Here is a 19948-nt window from a genome sequence, read left to right as displayed (position 1 = left end):
TTTAGAGAAGCTGTAACTTGCTGGGTGGGTATTACTGCCTTAACAGTGTCTACAGGCTCAAACCTGTACTTACTCTGGTTGACCTCTTGCCTGGAGGTACGTGTACCTCAGTTTTCTCCTCAGCAGCCCACTTGAGACATGGTCTGCGTGTAATGGGAAAGGTGTAAGTAGCTAACCCTCGAAAGTTTGTTGCTTTTTACTGATCATAACTTCATACGATTCATGTCAGGTCCTGTGCTTTTCTTCCAAACTCCCCATAACCCTTAGAATCAAGCCCATGCTCTTTAGGTAGCCCCTCGCTTCTCTCTCCTGCCTCTTTGCCTTGTTCACCCTCCTGTAACCACATAGCCCTGGCCATTTCCTCTGCCTAGAATGTTTCTTCCTCAGACCTTTAGAGGTCTCACTGCTTTCAGGTGGCTGCTCGGGGGTCAGCTCCCAGTAGAGGCCTTCTCCTGGTCCCTTTCCCATTACTCTTTCTTCACTGCAGTCATCATTGCGTGATGTTTGTATTTATCCCCACACCCAAAATATAAGCTCTGTGAGAGTGGAAACTTCATTCTGTTATATCAACCAATATGAGGCAAACTGGCACTTAGCACTGGTCATTGGAGCTCGAGAAAATTTAAAAAAAAACAAACAAAACCATCTGTCTCTCATACCAGCTCAATTTTAATTTTAAAGTGACAAATATACAGGTGGAATAAATTTTAAGCAACACCCTCCAAATTCTTTACATGACAAGGAGCTGAATGTAATTTTGCCTCATCATCAACTAGACAGTTTTCTAGCAATAATTAGGAAGTCACAGCACAGAAACAGAACACCCTGGAGTTGTGGTCCATTTGTCAATTGATTTTCATATAGGCTTAGTTGGAAGAATAGGTTTTATGTCTTTCCTGACTGATGGTCAAAGTGGGACAGGTGGGCTCTTTCTATACCTATTTTGAGCAAATTATGCCCACCCACTAGCCAGCTGGAGCCTGGTCCATCCACTGGACCTACCTGCCATGGGTCTCATCTACCCTTTGGCCCTCCTGGGGAGGTCCCTGGTCTGAGTCAAACTCTCAGATACTGTATACCCAATAAGGGTGGATCTGAAAAGTGGCCTCTGCTTTAACCCAGCAGCTTAGAAGGCAGGAGTTTTTCTTCATGACTGTTGTGGGAAGGAAAGGAGCAGTAATGGCTAAAGGTTGAGGTAACCCTAAATTTAAATTGTAGTCTACCTGCCAGGAGTTAATAATATCCCTCCCAACAAGTTATCATTTACAGTGGTAGTCCAGACAGACTGCGGTCCAGAGTAGAACTTCAGTTCTCACTAAAACATTATCCCTTGAGCAGGAAGCCCTTTGTGATATGGCTGTGCAAGGAGAGGAACCATCCTTTGGAAGGGAGTTCAATCTGGGAGAATGAGGTGGAAAACACTGAGATGTCCTCTGCCTTTCCAGACCCTCAAGTCATCCCGGATCACTGGTCAGACAGGGAAGCTGGCTGTGCCACGGGGCTGAACCACCAGCATCTCCGTGGATTCCGTTGCACTGAGGCTGCTGCGGACATGGATGGTTTCGTTATCTTTACAAGTAAGCACTTTGGTGGGAGAGCACTGCAAAGGCTGTCAACAGAAAATCAAACAACAAAAAACAAGGTGCGGGGGGCGCAGGCAAACAGTTTTATCAGCGTTTCATTTAAAACCCTGGTTTGTCCTCACCGCAAGGCCTGGAAGGTTCAGGAAGCTTCCAAGAGAGATGATCAGACACACTCACACCCCATTCCAAGCATTCAAGGGCACAGGACACAGGTAGGAACCAAGTTGGCCCTGCAGCCCACTCAGCGTGAACCAGGCACTGCAGCCAAGCCCAACCCGCAGATGTGCTTTTATTCTTGAGGAGAAGCATCTGGAATCTAGATCCAGAAATGTCACATGAGCAGCCCTGAGATCATGCCCTCAGTAACTTTGCCATTATGAGGGAGGTGGGGAGGGAAAGAAACCGCAGAGCTAGACTTGGGCCAGGTCGCCCACTTCATGCCTGGAGGTTTGCTAGGGGGCTGAGTGCTGTTGTCTGGGCTGTGCTTTATTGGTGGAACTGAATTATGGCAAAGCCTCTAGAAGTACAAAGTGTCAGTGCGGTCACTGGCATCTCAAAAATATCCTGAAAATGTAAATAAACAGATTCCATATGCAGACTAGAGTGATTTACACTTAAAACATTTAAATATAAACCGATAACTTACGTTACAACCAAAAGAAAAACAAAAGAAAAACCAAAAAGACACTCAGCAGTTGAGAATGCTGAACACATACACAGGACACCCCAAACACGAGGCCATTAAAGCGACGCCATTTTCATTGTGCCAACTTTACATTCATCATGTGCTAGTCCGGCCGGGCCACGCTGCGCCGGGCCGCGTCATGCCGTCTGGCACTGCACTCCGGCCCGGGGCCCGTCGTCATCCTCCTCGTAGGCCTCCCTGTGCTGGCGCCAGTTCTGCTCATTGGGATTGAACTCCTTCAGCTCCACCTGATCCATGTCATCTGTAATCCTGACTTTCTGTCGAGGAGGGAGCAGAGCTTCCAGCTGGGGAAGCTTGTCTTGAGACAGCCAGTGTTTTTCAGGAAAGTAACCTGTAAAGGGTGAGGTGGGAAAGAGCAGTTGTTTCTTCCCTCCCCAGTTAAGGCATTTAATTATATGTCCCGTGAGAATGAAACACATGCACTTACTAAAAACTGTATGATCAGCGTCCCTTTCTCCAGGGGTGCTTTGTAGATTGGCATTCCTTCGTTGGGCACACATTTCAGGTCCCCGTGCTTTACCACCTCACCTGCCGCAGAGAAGGTTTACTTATGAAACAGGAAGATGGGAGGGCAGCCGGGAGAGGTCAGTCCCCCTGTGGGGAGAGCCTGGGGCAGACACTATCACCCCCACAGCAGCAGGCAAAGGCAGGGGTCATGGGGCATCTGACTAAAAAGCTGGTCCCGACCAGAATGATGCCTGCCAGAGGAGCCGGCTGGGTGAGGGGGACGAGAGGGAGGGGGCGGGAGTGGAACCCTCCGTGACCCACGCACTGGGCTCCTGCCGTGTATTGAGGGAGAGCGGGCTGCAGCCTCCATCATAAGGTTGGCTTAAAAAAGTGAACTGGGAATCAACACTCAGTCTGGGTAAACAGGGCTGAGCTGTCAGCCTGCCTCTTGCGTCAGGCTGTCACTGCAACCTTCCCGTGAGTGGGAGGGGAGTCTGCTCCTCACAGACTCCAGCAGAGCTTGGAGCAGGAATGGCCTCAGAGTCCAGCCAGATCCCACCTGGCAGGAGAGCCAGCCTTCTGGGTGGGGGCTCACAAGGTGGCTCCGGCCACAGGCAGTCTCCATGAGCTGGTGGGCTGGAGCTGGTCTGGCTTGCATTTGCTGGATCTTACATTCTACACTTTTTCAAAAGGCATCATGGGAGTTTAGTCCCCCCAGAGCTCTTGGTTCGCCCCCAAATCTAAAATATCATTTCCTTCCAACATGAAAAGAAAAGGGATAAAAGGGTCTCTTTAAAAAGTATGCTCTTCAGCTCAGTAATGAAAATGGACAAAGAAAGAAATGTTCAGAAAAAATGGTTGGGGGGAGCCCAAACATTTATTCAGCGTCCCACTCCCCTGGATGAACTCTCTCAAGAGGAAATCTTTTAAAGTATCTCATGGGAGCTTTTTAAAATAAAGGGTGTGGAGGACTCTTTCCTTGGGGGTCATTCAGTGCAGGGCTGTGACTCACATGGGGCCCTCAGAGCTGCTGACTGCAGGAGGAGCCCATTAGCTAAAGGGCCCCAGGCTGCTGGGCTTGTTATGGCCTTTGTTTTGTTTTTAATAGCTTTTCTGTCTCTTTGTTCCTGTCAGGTGTCACACTTCTTGTTGCTCTCAGCACAACTCCTCGGGCTTCTGCTTCTAACTCACTGGGGGGCAGGGAAACCGTGGGACCAAGCGTGGACAACCACGTGTAAGAGAAGGAAAGAGATGGTGAGTCAGCTCTTCCGTGAGGTACATATCTGCCTTCAGTCAGGGGGATCACACCCTGGTGAAACTCTTAAGGCACTTTTTTCTTTAATCTCCTGATTCTCAGCCGTGCTCAAGACAGCCTAAAGGCCTCTGGCGAGGAAGGCACTTCAGCAGCAGAAGAGAGAAGAAGAAATGAAGGAAAGAGAAATAAGCCAAAACAAGAAAAGAAGAGGTGAAAGAAAAGGACTCAAAAACAGATAAATGAGCAAAAAGAAAAAGCACAAGAGAAATCTCCAGCAGAAGGTTTTCTGGACACCCTGCCCTTCCTTATAACTAAGCAAGGAAATGGGTTTCTTGGGGTTTATGACTTCCTTCCCTCTGGGGCTCACTTCCTGTCTTGCGTCCTTGGCTCCCAGTTTCCCTGTGGCTGGGATCAGCTGGGAGGCAGCAAGGAACACTGGGCTCCAATCCCATGGCAGGGGCCCCTGCTCCAGGGAGCTCGGCCAAGGACGAGCTTTCGCAAAGAAGTTACACAGCACCCCAAAGATGCTGCCCAGCTCATGCTCCCCGAAGGGCTGGAATCAGGTCTGAGACAATGTTAGGGGGTCTTGGACATGATACCAGGGGTCTTGGGCTCACACCCACTCACAGCCTGTGGCCTAGGGCTTTGTGTGAACTGTGATCCCCAAACTTTCCTACAGAAGTGAGGGGAGGAATTGGGTACCTTGGGAGGCTTACAGAATGGAATCTAAAGGAAGGTGCTGTATTTAAAATTTTCATGCATATTTTCATTATACTGCAGTGCTTTTCCCCAATCCTTAAGTATATCTATACACAAACACAGAAATGAAAAATCAAACAGGGTAAAATTTTAACAATAGGCAAATCATATATGCGTGGTCTTCATACTGTTTTTATTTTTACAACTTTTTGTTAGTTTGAAATTGTTTCCAAATAAAAAGTAAAAAACAAAAGCAAAAAACCCCAAAACAAACCTCTGATCAAGACTTGGATATATAATTCCATTTCACTTATACCCAGAAAAGAGGAAACAGAAAAAGCCAAAGAGGAAAGTGGCAGAGAAAGAGAACAGGCCAGAAAGGGGAAGAGAGAAATGGACACAGAGGCAGGAAAGCCCTGGATGGAGGCTGGGGAGGCAAGGTGGCTCACTCCACTGGACTTCAGGGTCTTAATTACACTGCCCTCGGACAGCGTTATTGGCTGGTTACCTCCCACCCCAGCTCTGAGCCTACCCCTCTAGCCTAAACCTCAGATACCCACAGGAGAAGTCACTCCCGAACCCTGTGGCCAGCGAGGGGACCAGAGCGGCACCGCTCACGGCCAGTGATGGGGTCACGGATGTCTGGGTGGCTCAGCCACTGCCGCACCTGTCCAGACATTCTTTGACATGGACAACTGACCTGAAGTGCTATTCGGAGGCAGCTTCAGGTTGAGGGCCCCAGCCTGGCCTCTCTCCCTTCTCCAATTTGCCGGGCCTCCTCACAGCCCCTTCCAGGCAGGTGCTCTGGGGCCCACATGGACTCAGCTGCAGTGAACACTAGCCCTCCTGGGAGCTGGGAGCCTGGCATCTACACACGTGCTGGCAGGCTGAGCTCTCAGGCCTTTGAGAACCCTTTGGGTCCAGAGGCAGCTCCCTCAAGCTCCTGTGCCTGTGTGCAGATGGGCAGTTCTCTAGAAGCCGCCAAGGATAAGCTGGCAGACGATGTCTTTTTTTTTTCAGGAAAATTCTATTTTAAAATGTCTCTCACATGTAATCGACAACACAGAGGCTAGAGAAACATGGATGAATCAGCACAGATCACCATTTGATAGAAAAACACCATCTATTATCAGCTGTGTTTTATTATACAAAGGTTAATTTTTTTAAAAACGTAAGTTAAATTGGCAGGTTCCAGGTAGAAATTTAGATCCCCAAGATTCCTGTTTTGAGGCTCTTTCCCCAAAACTGAATTTTTTTCGTGGAAACTATAAAAGAAATTCATAAAATTCTCAAAAGTCCCTAGTGATGACTTTAAATTTAGAGAAAATCAAGTCACACTAACTTGTGCAACAGAAGTCAGCCTTGAATGTGAAACCAGGCTAAGCTGCCAGCATCATTATGCCAAACATACAGAAGAACTGCAATGAAACACATTTGAAACATTACCTGATTTGGATGTAATAATAAGGACTCGATCATCCAGTGTTTTTATCATCTTCTTGAAGCCACAAAGGGCTTCAGAAAGCTGAATTTTCATTTTCATGATCAAGTCATGGCCTCGTCTCTGAAAGACACTATGATCCTTCTGATCAAGCACAATTATGACATCACCAGGCTCCAGCTCAGGCTCCTGATCTCCTTCTCCATGAAACAGTATCTTTTGCCCATCTTTCATACCTATGAAACATCATCCCTTTCTGATTAGCCATTTCTCTTAAAAACCGTACTTCCGACAAGCTTTTGAAGAAGGCTCACAGAGAGCCCTTTGGGGGTTCTTTATTCATCTAACCTCCCAACCTCGTGCAGGCCTGGGGCTGGGATTACCACTGACCAAGAGGCCTCACTCCCCTCGGCATAACGAGGGTCCTCAGCCAAGCGTGCAGCAGGGAGGGTGGGAAACGAGGCCGCCACATCGCAAGTTCACCACACAGCCCCCGCCCTCCTGGCCGTGCGATGCCACAGCTGACAGCGCACCGTGAGCAGGTCACCGCCTGCTTCTTGACGCACAAACAGCACTGGGCTCTGGGGGCCTTCTGATAAGTCTCTGTGCACACAGGCACAGTGTCAAGTCCCTCAACATGTGTGCTGGTTGGGTGTTGATTTGTGTACTCTGGTCTCTCACCTAAATACATTTGCTGGGTTAGGAAGCCACAGAATGATCAGGGGGAACAACTAAGAGGGAAAAAGACCCTAAAATGATGGCCCAGGCAAAATGAACAGCAGGAGGAAGGTGCTGGATTTGGGAGAATCTGCTGCAACAGATGGGAAATGTGTGGAGAAAAGGGACATCCAGCTACGAAGACTTAGATAAGCTTTTACGGCCAATGAGCGACAAAAGCCATTAGGAATAACACTCCCAGTGACTCTAAAGTAATGGTTTGAGAAGGGCAAGAGAGGGCAATTAACCAAAATCAAGGTTAAGTGACTGCCAGGGCATTGGAAAACCTTACAAAGAGGTTTTGTAAGCAAGAAAACTTTGGCAGGTGACACGGATGGAAACAAAGCCAGGGAGGGTCCATGGAAGATGCCCTGGGAATTGGAAGAACTGACGGCACACTCTAACGGCATTTAAATACCAGTTGTTCTGTGTCTCACTTCCCCGATACCTAACGCTTGTGCCCCACAATCAGCACCTGAGATGCATGTCCACCAGCGTGGGGCGCCAGTGCTGCGCAGCCTCACCTTTCTCCACGTGCACCTCGATACTCTTCTTCTCTCGGATGACCTTGGCACCACTGCAGCTTTCACAGCGGTCCTTGGGGTTGATGCGCTCGCCCTGGCCCTTGCACTCGATGCACACGGTCTGGATCTGCTGCACCATGCCCGGCCCGATCTGCTGGATGTGAATCTGCATCCCTCGCCCCTTGCACACTGGGCACTTCTCCACAGATCCCTTCTTCCCACCAATGCCTGTGGGGAGACAGGAACAAGGCTGTGCTCATCCCTTAGAAGCATCTCTGCTGGGTGCCACCACAGAAGGATAATGAGCCACAAAATTGGACACTGGGGTTTGAATTCTGACTATTTACAATCATGAAAAGCCATGTGGAAGAGTCTGGATGATTCTAGCCAAGCAGACAATATCCAGATGTTAACATGTTAAGCACAAACATTTGTGGTTTTGGCTATACCAAGACAAATTCATTGCTTTAACTTCACCAAATGTGTTTTCTTCCACCCCAGGGTGGAAGAACACCCATGCCTACATGTGACCAGTGGAGACTGGAGAAAACAGCCCTGTCCACAAGGGTGGCTATCCAGCCCAGCCACTTCTCTGTGGGACAGTGTGTGACCAAGTCACCAGATCTGACTTTTCTTGAAAAATCAGATTTTTAAAAATTACGTTAATTACATTTACATTTAAATCAAGGACAGCAAACTATGGCCAGCTGCCTGGTTTTGTAAATAAAGCTTTATTGGAAGACAGCTATGTCATCTGCTTGTTTACTGTCTATGGCTCCTTTTGCAATAAGAGTTGAATAGTTACGGCAGGGACTGCATGGCTCACGAAGCCCAGAAGTACCTATCATCTGGCCCTTTCCAGCAAAAGTCTGCTGACCCCTAGGTTGAGTGAACCATTCTTGATTTTTATATTTTTAAAATAATTGTCAACATACTGAATAAATGTGCAGTCCAAATAAAAAATGTACAGGGCCAAATGAAATGGATTTGGCCCTCAGGCTACCTGTTTGCAATCTCTGACCTTCACATTTAAAAAGATAAATTATTTTTCTCTGAATTGTAAAACAGTAAGAATTGTTTCCAGATCTAAGGGACCAGAACTATGAGACTCATTCAGACATTAATTCTTACCTTCACATTTCTCACAAATTACATTTTTCTCGAGAGCCAATTTCTTTGTGACTCCATTATATAAATCTTCAAGAGTTACAGACAACTGATGTACAACATTCTTGCCTTACCGAGGGAAAAACAAAGACCAATTAGTAATACTGTATTAAATATACCACTGTATTAAATACTACCCATATGACCTTTAGTTGTATGAAGTCTCAAAGTATGCCTGTGTCATTCATTCCCTTCCCTGTGGGAAGCAATGCTTGCTTCTGTTACATCTGGCCCATCCTTCTGGCCCTTTGCCAGTATGAGAACTAATACCCTTTCTAGCTATGAGCTAATTATTCAATCATTTATAGATGTCAACAAAGACTTTCATCTTTATTTTCTAAAACAAATCTGAGAATGAGAGATTAGTGAGGAAACCCAAGGCAATGTTAACCAATGAGATTGGTTAACTAGGTTCTCCCCATGAAAGGAGCCCTTTCCTTATAGATGATGCACGAAGTCAGTCTCTGGACCTTTACTTTTTGAGCCCTTCTATGTCTTGTGGCCAAGTGGGAACTCTTTCATCTGTGGAAATCTTGTCTGTGCATACAGGACAGTGGGCCTTTCATCTTCAGGGTGGGAGTCTGTCTGCTCTGGCACCATGCCGGCCTGTCAGGACCCACAGCATCAGGTCCCTCCCTGCTGCCCATAGGGCTCTCGAGGTCACTGAGATGCTGTCCTTGTTTATTGGCTGTCAACTTTGAGAGATGACTTAATTAAGGGCGTGAAGTTGTTCATCTCAAGACAGTGAGAGAGCTAGGCAAGAAGATACCCAAGATTTTAATCACATCCACACTGTCAGTTATATGAGCAGGCAACATACCCAGAAAACAGGGTAAGGATTTTTCCCTAATAAACACTTTGTGATTTTCAGCACACTGTATTCACAGAATTGACAGCCAAGCTTTTCAAAGCTCGAGTCAATTATAATGTGGGAACAAGTACAGCCTATATTTATCCAGGGGCCTCTTGTTGACCTCAAACCACCCTTCTTAAACCTCAATGCAGAACTTATTTTGATTTCACCCAGGATTTTAATAAGCTTGGTTATCTATCTGGTTTTGACGTCCAAAGCAGAGTATCAACCGTAAGCAGGACAGGGGAATGGGGGCCTATTTAGAGGACCACCTCCAGAGCCTGGAGGTGACAGTCCAGAGCCTGGCAGGAGGTAAGAGGTAGAAAAATTAGGAAGAACAAACCCAGAACCAAAAACAGGGGCCTGGGCCATTTCACCAAGAGCTAAGTCCCTAAATTCACCTCTGGGGACGAAGCTGCTATCCTAATGCATTCTGAAGAGGAGAGGCAAAGTAGCTTCTTTTACAAAGATGTTCAAACATCAAGGGGTAAATTTTGTACCTAGAAAATCTCCTGAGCAGGCTGAGAAATGAGGCCACACTGCACATGGCAGAGCACCAGCCAGAAATAGAGCCGCGGGCCCTGGCCCAAGTCAGGAGGCATGGGAGGAAGCGTGCAGGAGGGAGAAGAGCACTCTCGGCAGATGGGTAATCACTAATAACCACAGGAGGTGCCATTTATGTCCCTTAGGAACATAAATGGAACCTGACCCCAACAAAAGAGAAAAAGAGGGCAAGATGAACTTGAACTTCCTCCTTTCTCCTCACCGCCATTTGCTCTTTTTGGGGGGTGGGGGGGCGCACCATTTGCAGGATCTTAGTTCCCTGACCAGGGACTGAACACAGGCCCCAGCAGTGGAGCACCGAGTCCTAACCCCTGGATCAACCAGGGACTTCCCCATTTGCTCCTTTATGTTGTGGTGTTGGGAAGGTGTCAGGCAATTAATTGCTAAATGCACTAAGAGATTCCAGGTAGACTAAACAAGCGATGAACTAAAGCTAATGATCCCCAAACATGACAACTACACCCTTTTAAGGCATGATCCGTCCTGATTCCAGCAACACGTACAATTTGGAAACTATAAAACTGCTTAACGTCTTTCAAAGCAGTTACCTCTTCTCTCTCTAGCCATCCGTCCTCCGCCACCAAAGAACATGTCAAAGATGTCCATGGGGGAAGAGAAGCTGGGGCTGCCTGCGCCTCCTTCCTAATTGCCTGTTCGCCGCCCTGGTCATAAATGTCCCTTTTCTTTGGATCTAAAGCACTTCATATGCCTGGGATATGAGCTTAAACTTCAAAAGAAAAAAAGAGAGATTAAAAAGAGAAGGTTTGAGTTGTTCATGATGCAAACCCACCACATAAATGCAATGACAGAGGGATTCTACACCCAACCCCCCAAACTAGCAGGTCTATATGTTATCTGAAACCTGACTTTTCCATTTAATCCCTTTGTAGAGTGGGATACATAGGGGCAAACATTACTAAGGGATGAGAGGCAGGGCCCACTGCAGAGAATAAGGATGCAGAGCAGTAAGAAGGAGTTTCTTTCCTCCTCAGGCTGCACCAGACAGGAAGAAGTAGAGTGGAGCTAAGATGTAGTGGACCAGGCCAGGGCTTAACCTACAACTGGATAAAGCCCATGAGGGCTGCTTTTCCAGCTCAGGAGGGCTGCTTTCCTAGGTTACTAGCATAAAAATTCAACTACAGACATCCTGTGAGCATCCATCCGCATGCAGGCTGCAGACACTGTGCACGAATCTGTCCTGATCTCACCCCCAGAGTCCTGCCCCTCCCATAGTCTCCCCCACAGCTCACTTATTGGCAATTCCAAAACCTCATTTCCTCTCCCTCACATCTCATCTGTCAACAAATCCTTCTGGTGCTACCTTCAAATGTCTATCTCCAGTACCCTAAGATCAGAACATCGCATGTGTCACATGCCTGCCAAAAATGTATCCTGGAATCCAACTGTAAGAAAAGAATCAGAAAACCCAAATAGAAGTATATTCTGCAAAACTAAAAGACAGGAAACTAAATGCAGTGTGTGACCCTGGATGGATCCTGGACTGGATCTTGCCACTGGGGAAAAAAATTGCTACAAAGGACATTGGAACAACTGGAAAAATGGGAATTTTTTTCTCAATGTTAAACTTCTTAAATTTGATAAATGTACTGTGGTTATGTACAAGGATGTTGTTTTCCCAAGGATAAACATTTAGGGCTGAAAGGTTATGATGTATGCAACTACTCTCAAAGCTTTAGCAATAATAATAATATAGGGAAGCAAATGTGGTGACCTATTTATAATCAGTGAAGGGAAGTGAAAGAAAGGCAGGGGTTCATGGTAACCACTCTCACATTTTCTGAAGATATGTGGAAGTTTTTAAACTAAAATCAAAACACTATAATAAAATATCCAAAATCCATCCCTTCTCCCACTACCACCACCACGGCCCCGCCCTGGCAGAGGACACACTCTTGGCCTGGATAGCCCAGTAACCTCCTCACTGGACTCCCATTCCTCCGCCTTCCTCACCTCAGCTTTCAGTCTGTCTCCGCACAGCAGCCAGAACTTGCCAGCTAATCACGTCAGTTCCTCTGCCCCAAGCCCTCCAAGGGGCCCGGCTCACTTGGAGTAAAAGCCAGTTCTTATTCTGGTCTACAAGCCAAAATGACACCTTTGCCTCAGCTCCCCGCAATTCTGCTCTTGCGCTGTTGGCCCTCCTTGCTTGTTCCCCAAAACCAGGGCACTTACTGCTGGGATGGTGGTCCCCACTGCAGTGTCAGCTCCATGAGGACAGGTAGTTAGGTCAGCTTTGTCCACTGCCATATCCCCAAACCTAGAACACTGTCTGGCATGTAGAAGGTACCTAGTAAATACTTGTTATATGAATGGCTCAATTCTGGGAATTGAGAAATGAATAAGTGAGATAGGGTCTTCACCCTCCAGGGGAATGGTTTAGGAAGAAAAAAAAAAATACAGAACATACAGAAAAAAAAAAGTGCTTTGAATATACAAATATGGAAACTGACAGACACTAGGTTTTCTCTTGTACTACAGATCCCTGATAGAGATCTAATAAGTAGCTAATAAATAATAAATGATAGCTAATAAATAATAGCTAACAACTGGGTAATTTAAAAAACTGTCTTAGAGACATCAGAATCATACTCAAGGTAGTTAGGTTTTTTGGTACGTTGATTTTCCACCATTTCTGTAAAGAAGTAGGTATCGTTCACCACTACTCCTTTCCACAGAAGGAAAATAAGGTTGTAGGGATTAGGTGCCCGGTAGGGAAGATCCGAAAGCAACCAGGCCAGGCTGCCCCCAGGAGTCTCTGGGCCCCGTCTGTACTAGGTAAACATGCTTCAAGAGAATGTCCACTAGAAACACTCTGGATAGTTGAAAGACTCTTGCACTTAACAGAATGGATGATAATCTAAAAAGGAAAAGGAATGCCCTGTCACTTGGGGCATTCAACCAGAGGCCACACCTCACAAAGGGGTGGGGCTCCCACTACCCTGGGGTTAGGGGTGGGTCTCAGCACTCAGAGTCTAATTCAGTCCCTGCCTGACCCCCACCCATCTCACAGTTGGAGACTAGTACTCTGACCAGCTCACCTTTCAGACTGTAATAATTTGCCACAGTTCCTTTAATAAGATTATTACGCATCTGGAAAAGTGGCTTTGGAGACTATGTAGCAACTGGGAAAAGTATTTAAAGTATTCAGTGGTGAGGAAAAAAAACCCTATGTGCCAGGATGACCATGTACAATCACCCTGGAGAAAGCCTGGAAAGAAACACAGGGACAGCAGTTAGGGTGATGTGTACTTGGTGTGTTTTCCTCAATATTCTGAAATTTTCTGCACTGTTATGCTCTCTTTTATGATTTTTTAACTTAAAAGTCTATTATTCAAACTAAAAAGTTACAGTAAATTGCCAAAAGACCAAACTCATCTCAAAAGCTGGCTGGGGTTAATAGCCAAGAATATACCCCCATCACGGCCCCTGAAAGGGACTCACTTACTGACCCGCTGCCCGTGTGTCTTTCAGAAACCAGCTGCAGAAAAGTAGAGACTCTATACAGAACACCTGACAACAAACACCAGCCACCCAATGCTTAGCAACACAGGACAACAGGCCACAAAACAAAGACCAACACCCCAATAGCCTTTTCAGTTGCCCTGGAGCAAGGGAGAACAGACTGGCTCAGTCTGTTTTTGAAGAGACATTAATACAGTGACAAACTTGGGGGGAAAAAATAAAAGTTTCCACCTATGAACAGATACAGTGGACAAGAACTACACACAAACTTGCACAAAAAAGAAAAGGCCTACACAGTGCGCCCAGCACACAGCAGGACCAAACAGCAGGTATCCCGTGAGTGAATGAATGCATGAGTCCTCTCTAGGGAACTTTACAGCAGTTTCTATAAACTGTGTCCCCAGTCTCCTCAACCCGTTTCATTTCTAGGGAATACAGGTAGCAAACAAGGAATCATAATTAAATTAGGATGAGGACTAGGCCAGTGGTTCAGCCTCTGACCATAAGCTGGAAGAAGTTTTAGCTGAGAACTAAATTAAAGGGTTTTATCCCCTTCATGGAAGGTGGAAGGGAAAAGTATTCCTGGAACATCACAGAACCCCCCACCTCTAAGCTGAAAGGGACCCGCCAGACACTTCAAGTGACACTAATTCAGTATCTGGCTATAAATAAATATTAGTTTAAAACAAATCAGCCACCTCTGCTCAGGCAGGTATATGCAGGGCAACACCTACAGAAATGTAGTACAGGTTAAGTTCCAATTTAAAAAAAGCTTCAGAACACCAAGAGCAGACTCACTCCAATGGCACACAGCCATGACTTACTCTTGGAGAGTGCCATGAGATCTGACCTGAACCAGGGTCAGAAGGCTTTCCCACGTGCCGCCTCTGAAACGTGAAATTAGAAGCCTGGGTGCGCTCTCCTTAAAGGCTGCTCTCAGAAAACAGCCTACAATGAATTTAGGGAGCACATCTATGAATCACCAACACTACGTAGAAAGCCAGTGACTTTAAAAGCTACAGTAAGCCACCTAAATATAGATGAGAAAGAACACGAGTAACAGACAAATGGTCTTCCAGAAAAGCATTTTAAACTTGTGACAGCGACACTCGGCACCTGTGGCTAAATATAAATATCCTATCACTGTTGCCACCCAGCCAACCTTCTTTAGGCAGGTTTCTCCAGCTTGGAAAAGCTAACACAGACAGGTATTTTGATACTACAGTCGTTTCCACGAGTCTAAATGCTAGACAGGTAATCTATGGCTTCAAAAGTGGCCCAGGTGTCATTGCTATCAGCTACCACAAAAGCCCCACCTCCCAAAAGCCATCTAGGATATCCCAAGTTTTATAAGAAAATGGCAAGTCAAAGGAGGAGTGGGAAGGCCAACAAGCTTTCCCAAGGATCAATGCCTGATCTTTCTAATCACCTATTCTGGTGGGTAATGAGCTTCCTTGGGCATAAAAAGCTGGTTGACTCTTTTCCTGTGAACAGGATCAAGAAGTTTAATTTAGGCCTCTAAGATGCAGAGCATTTTTCAGCCTATTATTATTGGTACTAGGATCCACTGCAGGTCATTGTCACAGAAAACCTGTAATGTTCATATAAAATGATGTGTCGGGTTAAAGATCTCCATGTCCCTGTTTAATAAGAAAAGGTGATTATTCAATGTCTGACAACCTTGATCAGGCAGGAGACAGGCACACTGAACAAATCCAGTCGGCCATTCTCAAGAAGGACACCGGGTTTGTCCAAGCTACTAACTCAGATTAAAGAAACTCACCTCTAGGGCTTATGCATCAACAGGGAATATGAGCACAAAAATAATTCAACCCCGGTCGTCCCCAGCAAGTACACAACTTCTTCTGGTCACGTGTGCCTCAGTTTCCCGGCTTGCTGGCTGCCTTTCCGACAGGAATGCCCTTAAACCCTAGGAGAACTGGGCCCCCACGTTTCAGTCCCGGCCCTCCCCGGTGTTCGGAGGAGCCCTTGTGGAGCGAAGGGAGGAATGAATGGGCTGCGCAGGGGTTCACGAGGGGTCCCGGCGCCTCGGGCCCCGGCACCAGCCCCGATGCCCAGCCCGGCGAGGCTGGGGCTCGGCGAAGCGCCCTCCAACTGACCGCGCCGCGCCCCCCTCCGCCTCGGACCACCCACGGCCCCGGCCCGGCCCCCGCGGCGTGGTGCGCGGCACCTGACGACCGCCTCTCCAACAAACGCGGCTCGGGTTCCCCGCCGCCTTCAATAATTCACGGCCCCCGAGCTCCGGGCTGAATAATTGACGGCTGGCCCCGCGCGAGCCCGGCCCGCACCTTCTCGCCCTCATCCGGGTTCTTGTCCGGGTGGTACTTGAGCGCCAGCTTCCGATAGGCCTTCTTGATCTCCTCCGGGGAGGCGCTGGGCTTCACCCCCAGGATGTCATAGTACTGGGTCTCCTTCACCATCTTTTCTCTGCGGAGCGGGGCGGGCAGGACGGTCAGCGCGCCCCCGCCGCCCGCCCGCGCGTCACGGTCACGGCCGCCGCCCCCCGGGGCTCTCTCCCGCCTGCGCCCGACTACCCTCTTCTCCCGGCACTGCCGCACTCGAGCCGCCGGCTCCTCCGCGGCGGGTTTTATTCGGCGCCGGCGGAAGGTTCCACAAGGAGACAGTGACGCCACAAAGGCCCAGAACCTTCGCGGAGGTTCCGGCGGCGCCTGGAGCTGATGGGCTGGGGCGCTGCGGCGGGTTAGCGGCCCGGACCCCCGACGCCCCGGCCCGGCGCCACCCCCCGGCTCACCCGGTCGCCTGTTCCTCCGGCCTGCCATCTGAGTCCCCGGAACTCCAGTTCTGACTGCCGCCCCGGGCCATGTTGCGGGGCTTGGAAGACGGCTTCGGAGTGGAGGGAGCCTTCCGACGGCCGCCCCCGCCGCCCCGGGGCCGGCCCCTTTCCCTTGCGTGGGTCCGTGGGTCCGGCTGGCTCGAAGATCGGGTGGCTTGGAGGGCAGCGTCGGCGGGAACCCTACTGGGAGGGCTGCGCCCCGCCGTCCCCACCCGGCCTCTCCCTGGGGGTGTGGCCGCCCTCTGTTTGGTCATGTCCGGATGCGCCCGGAGGCATGCCTCGGATTGTTGCGTTTTTGAGGGGTTTGGAGTGGGTAGGGGCCCTCTACCGTGCTGGGGTCGCATTTCCCGAGGCCATTTCCTGAAGCTGCTGGCGCCCCCCGGGGCATCTTCAAGGCTGAGGTGAGCCTAAGCCCTTCCAGATACGTAGAGTGGTGCTTTGCTGGCCTCAGCTGTGGACGGTGGTCTCTCAACTGCCCACAACTGGGAACCCTTGACGTCCCCCAGATGTGGGAAGTGACGCCCGTTAGATGTGAGCAGCGACGTCCCCCAGGTCTCCCAAAGGTGGGCAGTGCCCCCTCCCCTCCGAACCACCAAGGTTGGACCAGGCTCGTGGTGCAATGGGCGTGGGGGTGGGGTGGGAGAGCGGTTCTGGAGACTGCAGCAGGACCCTCACTGCCTGGTGCAGTAACAGGTCCCTGACTTCCTTCGGCTGTGCCCAGCTCCCAGTAAGTAGGTGCCCGGTAGCAAGGATCACCACCCACTGCAGGAACGTGGGCGTGGAAAGCAGCGCTATCAGAGAACTGCAGGCCTTCTTGCTCCGGCCCAGCCTTGACTTCTGCCGATGGTACACTGTCAGGGAGGGTTGGCCACTGCTCACCTGTCTGGGATCCCTTGGCCTCATTTTGGGTCCTGTGGCTGAGGCAAGTACTATCCCCTCCTCCACGTGTTCAGCGGGGGTGAGAAATGACTTTTAACTTGCAAGAGAAATTAAGCTGCTCATTTCTGTTCTTGGAGACATTGCTTTTTCCCTCTCAATTAGACCTCTGAAGAGCAGTAACCTTTGGCAGAGAACTCAGAGCTGGAGGTCCACAAACTTGATTCCATCCCCAGATGTTATTAACTATATGAGCCTTAGCCTCTCTGAGCTTGTTTCCTCATCAGCAGGACATGGTCACTGCCGCCTGCCTGCCTGCCTGCCTGCCTTCCTCACAGGGCTCTTGCAAGGATCACATGGGATGATCACTGTGAAGGCTTCTAGCACACAGTGATCATCCAAATCTCAAACCTGGCTGTTCATAGGGATCACCTGGGAGCTTCTAAAAATCCCAGTGTCCAGGCTGCACCCCAGACCAATTGCATCAGAACTTCTGGGGGTGGAACCCAAGCATCAGTACTTTTAAGCTCCCCAGGTGATTCCACTGAGCAGCCAGAGCTGAGAACCACTGCCCTGCACCACACATTTATCCAGACTTAATAGTCTGGACCAGTGGCACTGGCAGGAAGGGCATTTGTGGATGGTCAGAGCCTATAGGCATAGAATGGGCCTATGAACTCTGGAACCAGTGAGACCTAGGTTCCAGTTGCTACCTCTGGCTGCCTGACCTTGGGCAGGTGATTTAACCTTTCTGAGCCTTAGATTCCTCAACCTTTTTATGGGGATAATATTAAGAGTATCTACCTCATAAGCTCCTGAAGCACCTGGCACATAGTCTCATCACACGATGATGCATTATGTTCTTTTCACTTTTATCTAAGCTGAAGAAGCTGACAAAGATTCTCTCCTTTATGAAACTCTAGCCAGGCTCCTCTGAGCCCTCTTCTCAACTAGGCCTCAACCTTGGCCTGTAAAGACTTGAACAACCACTAGCATAGTTTCTAATAGCTCAAGGCTGCCTCCCTAAGATGACTCTAACACTGCCCCCCTTTAAAGTGCCTGCCTGAGAAAGGCTGCCAAAAATTTTTACTGTTTGTTCCAGCCAACACCTGAGGACACCTGAGGAAGAGCCTCTGTCTCCCAGTCTCTGTGAGAAAGTAGAATTCTAACTTCAATAATACCAGCTAGCAGACACCACTGGCCTAGTTGCATTTACACTTGACCTTTGGTAAGTTTTCATTTCTCTCACTCTACTGAGCCCCCAGATGCCTCCCTCCCTTCTTCATTTTCACTTTAAAATACCCAGCTATTCTGTTCAAATTAAAGTTGAGTTCAGTTCATGCTGGTGTCTCTTCCCTATTGCAATAGTTACTACTGATTAAAATCTCTCTTACCACTTCAGCCAGCATCCAGATTTGTTTACGTTTGACAAAGCCTCTGATGTTCTAGGACATTGTTTCCTCGAATTATGCATGGGAAGATTTGAGGCTGTGCACAGACATTTCTTACTTTATCAGTTATGTGTTTATTTTCATGGTTCACTTTTTCTTTATTGCAGCCTTTATTGCAAGTGACATTGGTTTTCGAGTCACAGAAGGCAAGGTAAAATTTCCTTTTTATTTAGGTTAAAAAAAGTAGATGGGGGCTTCCCTGGTGGCGCAGTGGTTGAGAATCTGCCTGCCAATGCAGGGGACACGGGTTCGAGCCCTGGTCTGGGAAGATCCCACGTGCCGCGGAGCGACTAGACCCATGAGCCACAGTTGCTGAGCCTGCGCGTCTGGAGCCTGTGCTCCGCAACAAGAGAGGCCGCTACAGTGAGAGGCCTGCTCACCGCGATGAAGCGTGGCCCCCACTTGCTGCAACTAGAGAAAGCCCTCGCACAGAAACGAAGACCCAACACAGCCATAAATGAATGAATAAATAAATAAATGAATAAATTTTTTTAAAAAAATTAAAAAAAAAAAAAAAAAAGTAGATGGGGACTTTCCTGGATCCAGTGGTTAAGACTTCACCTTCATTGGAAGGCAGGGGGTGCGGGTTCGATCCCTGGTCGGGGAGCTAAGATCCACATGCCTCGCAGCCAAAAAACCAAAACTAAAACAGAAGCAAAAAACTAAAAATAGAATTACCATATGACCCAGCAATCCCACTAGTGGGCATATACCCAGAGAAAACCATAATTCAAAAAGACACATGCGGGGCTTCCCTGGTTGTTGCAGTGGTTAAGAATCTGCCTGCCAATGCAGGGGACACAGGTTCAAGCCCTGGTCTGGGAAGATCCCACATGCCGTGGAGCAACTAAGCCTGTGCGCTGCAACTACTGAGCCTGTGCTCTAGAGCCCGCGAGCCATAACTACTGAGGCCCATGTGCCACAACTACTGAAGCCTGTGCGCCTAGAGCCCGTGCTCTGCAACAAGACAAGCCACAGCAATGAGAAGCCTGCACACCGCAACGAAGAGTAGCCCCCGCTCACCACAACTAGAGAAAGCCCGTGTGCAGCAACGAAGACCCAACGCAGCCCAAAAAAAAAAAAAAAGACACATGCACCCCAATGTGCATTGCAGCACTATTTACAATAGCCAGGTCATGGAAACAACCTAAATGCCCATCGACAGATGAATGGATAAAGAAGATGTGGTACACATATACAATGGAGTATTACTCAGCCATAAAAAGGAACGAAATTGGGTCATTTGTAGAGACGTGGATGGATCTAGAGACTGTCATACAGAGTGAAGTAAGTCAGAAAGAGAAAAATATCGTTTATTAATGTATATGTGTGGAATCTAGAAAAATGGTACAGATGAACCGGTTTGCAAG

At 48.4% G+C, this 19948-nt stretch overlaps 1 protein-coding gene across 1 annotated transcript; it reads right to left on the bottom strand.

The window, feature by feature from the left end:
- Window positions 1-651: 651 nt before the first annotated feature.
- On the bottom strand, window positions 652-16485 carry DNAJA4 (DnaJ heat shock protein family (Hsp40) member A4). The gene is given in 10 exon segments (XM_036841597.1): window positions 652-2620; window positions 2713-2817; window positions 6137-6367; window positions 7373-7600; window positions 8504-8608; window positions 10505-10600; window positions 10603-10650; window positions 10653-10683; window positions 15746-15884; window positions 16210-16485. Coding segments are annotated over 10 exon segments (1269 nt in total). The 5' UTR covers window positions 16281-16485; the 3' UTR covers window positions 652-2405.
- Between the last annotated feature and the right edge of the window lie 3463 nt (window positions 16486-19948).

The sequence above is a fragment of the Balaenoptera musculus genome, chromosome 2 (assembly GCF_009873245.2).
Source record: "Balaenoptera musculus isolate JJ_BM4_2016_0621 chromosome 2, mBalMus1.pri.v3, whole genome shotgun sequence".
In the NCBI taxonomy this organism is placed as follows: Eukaryota; Metazoa; Chordata; class Mammalia; order Artiodactyla; family Balaenopteridae; genus Balaenoptera; species Balaenoptera musculus.
The sequence above is the reverse complement of the archived record's forward strand: the minus strand, read 5'-3'. Positions and strand labels throughout refer to the sequence as shown.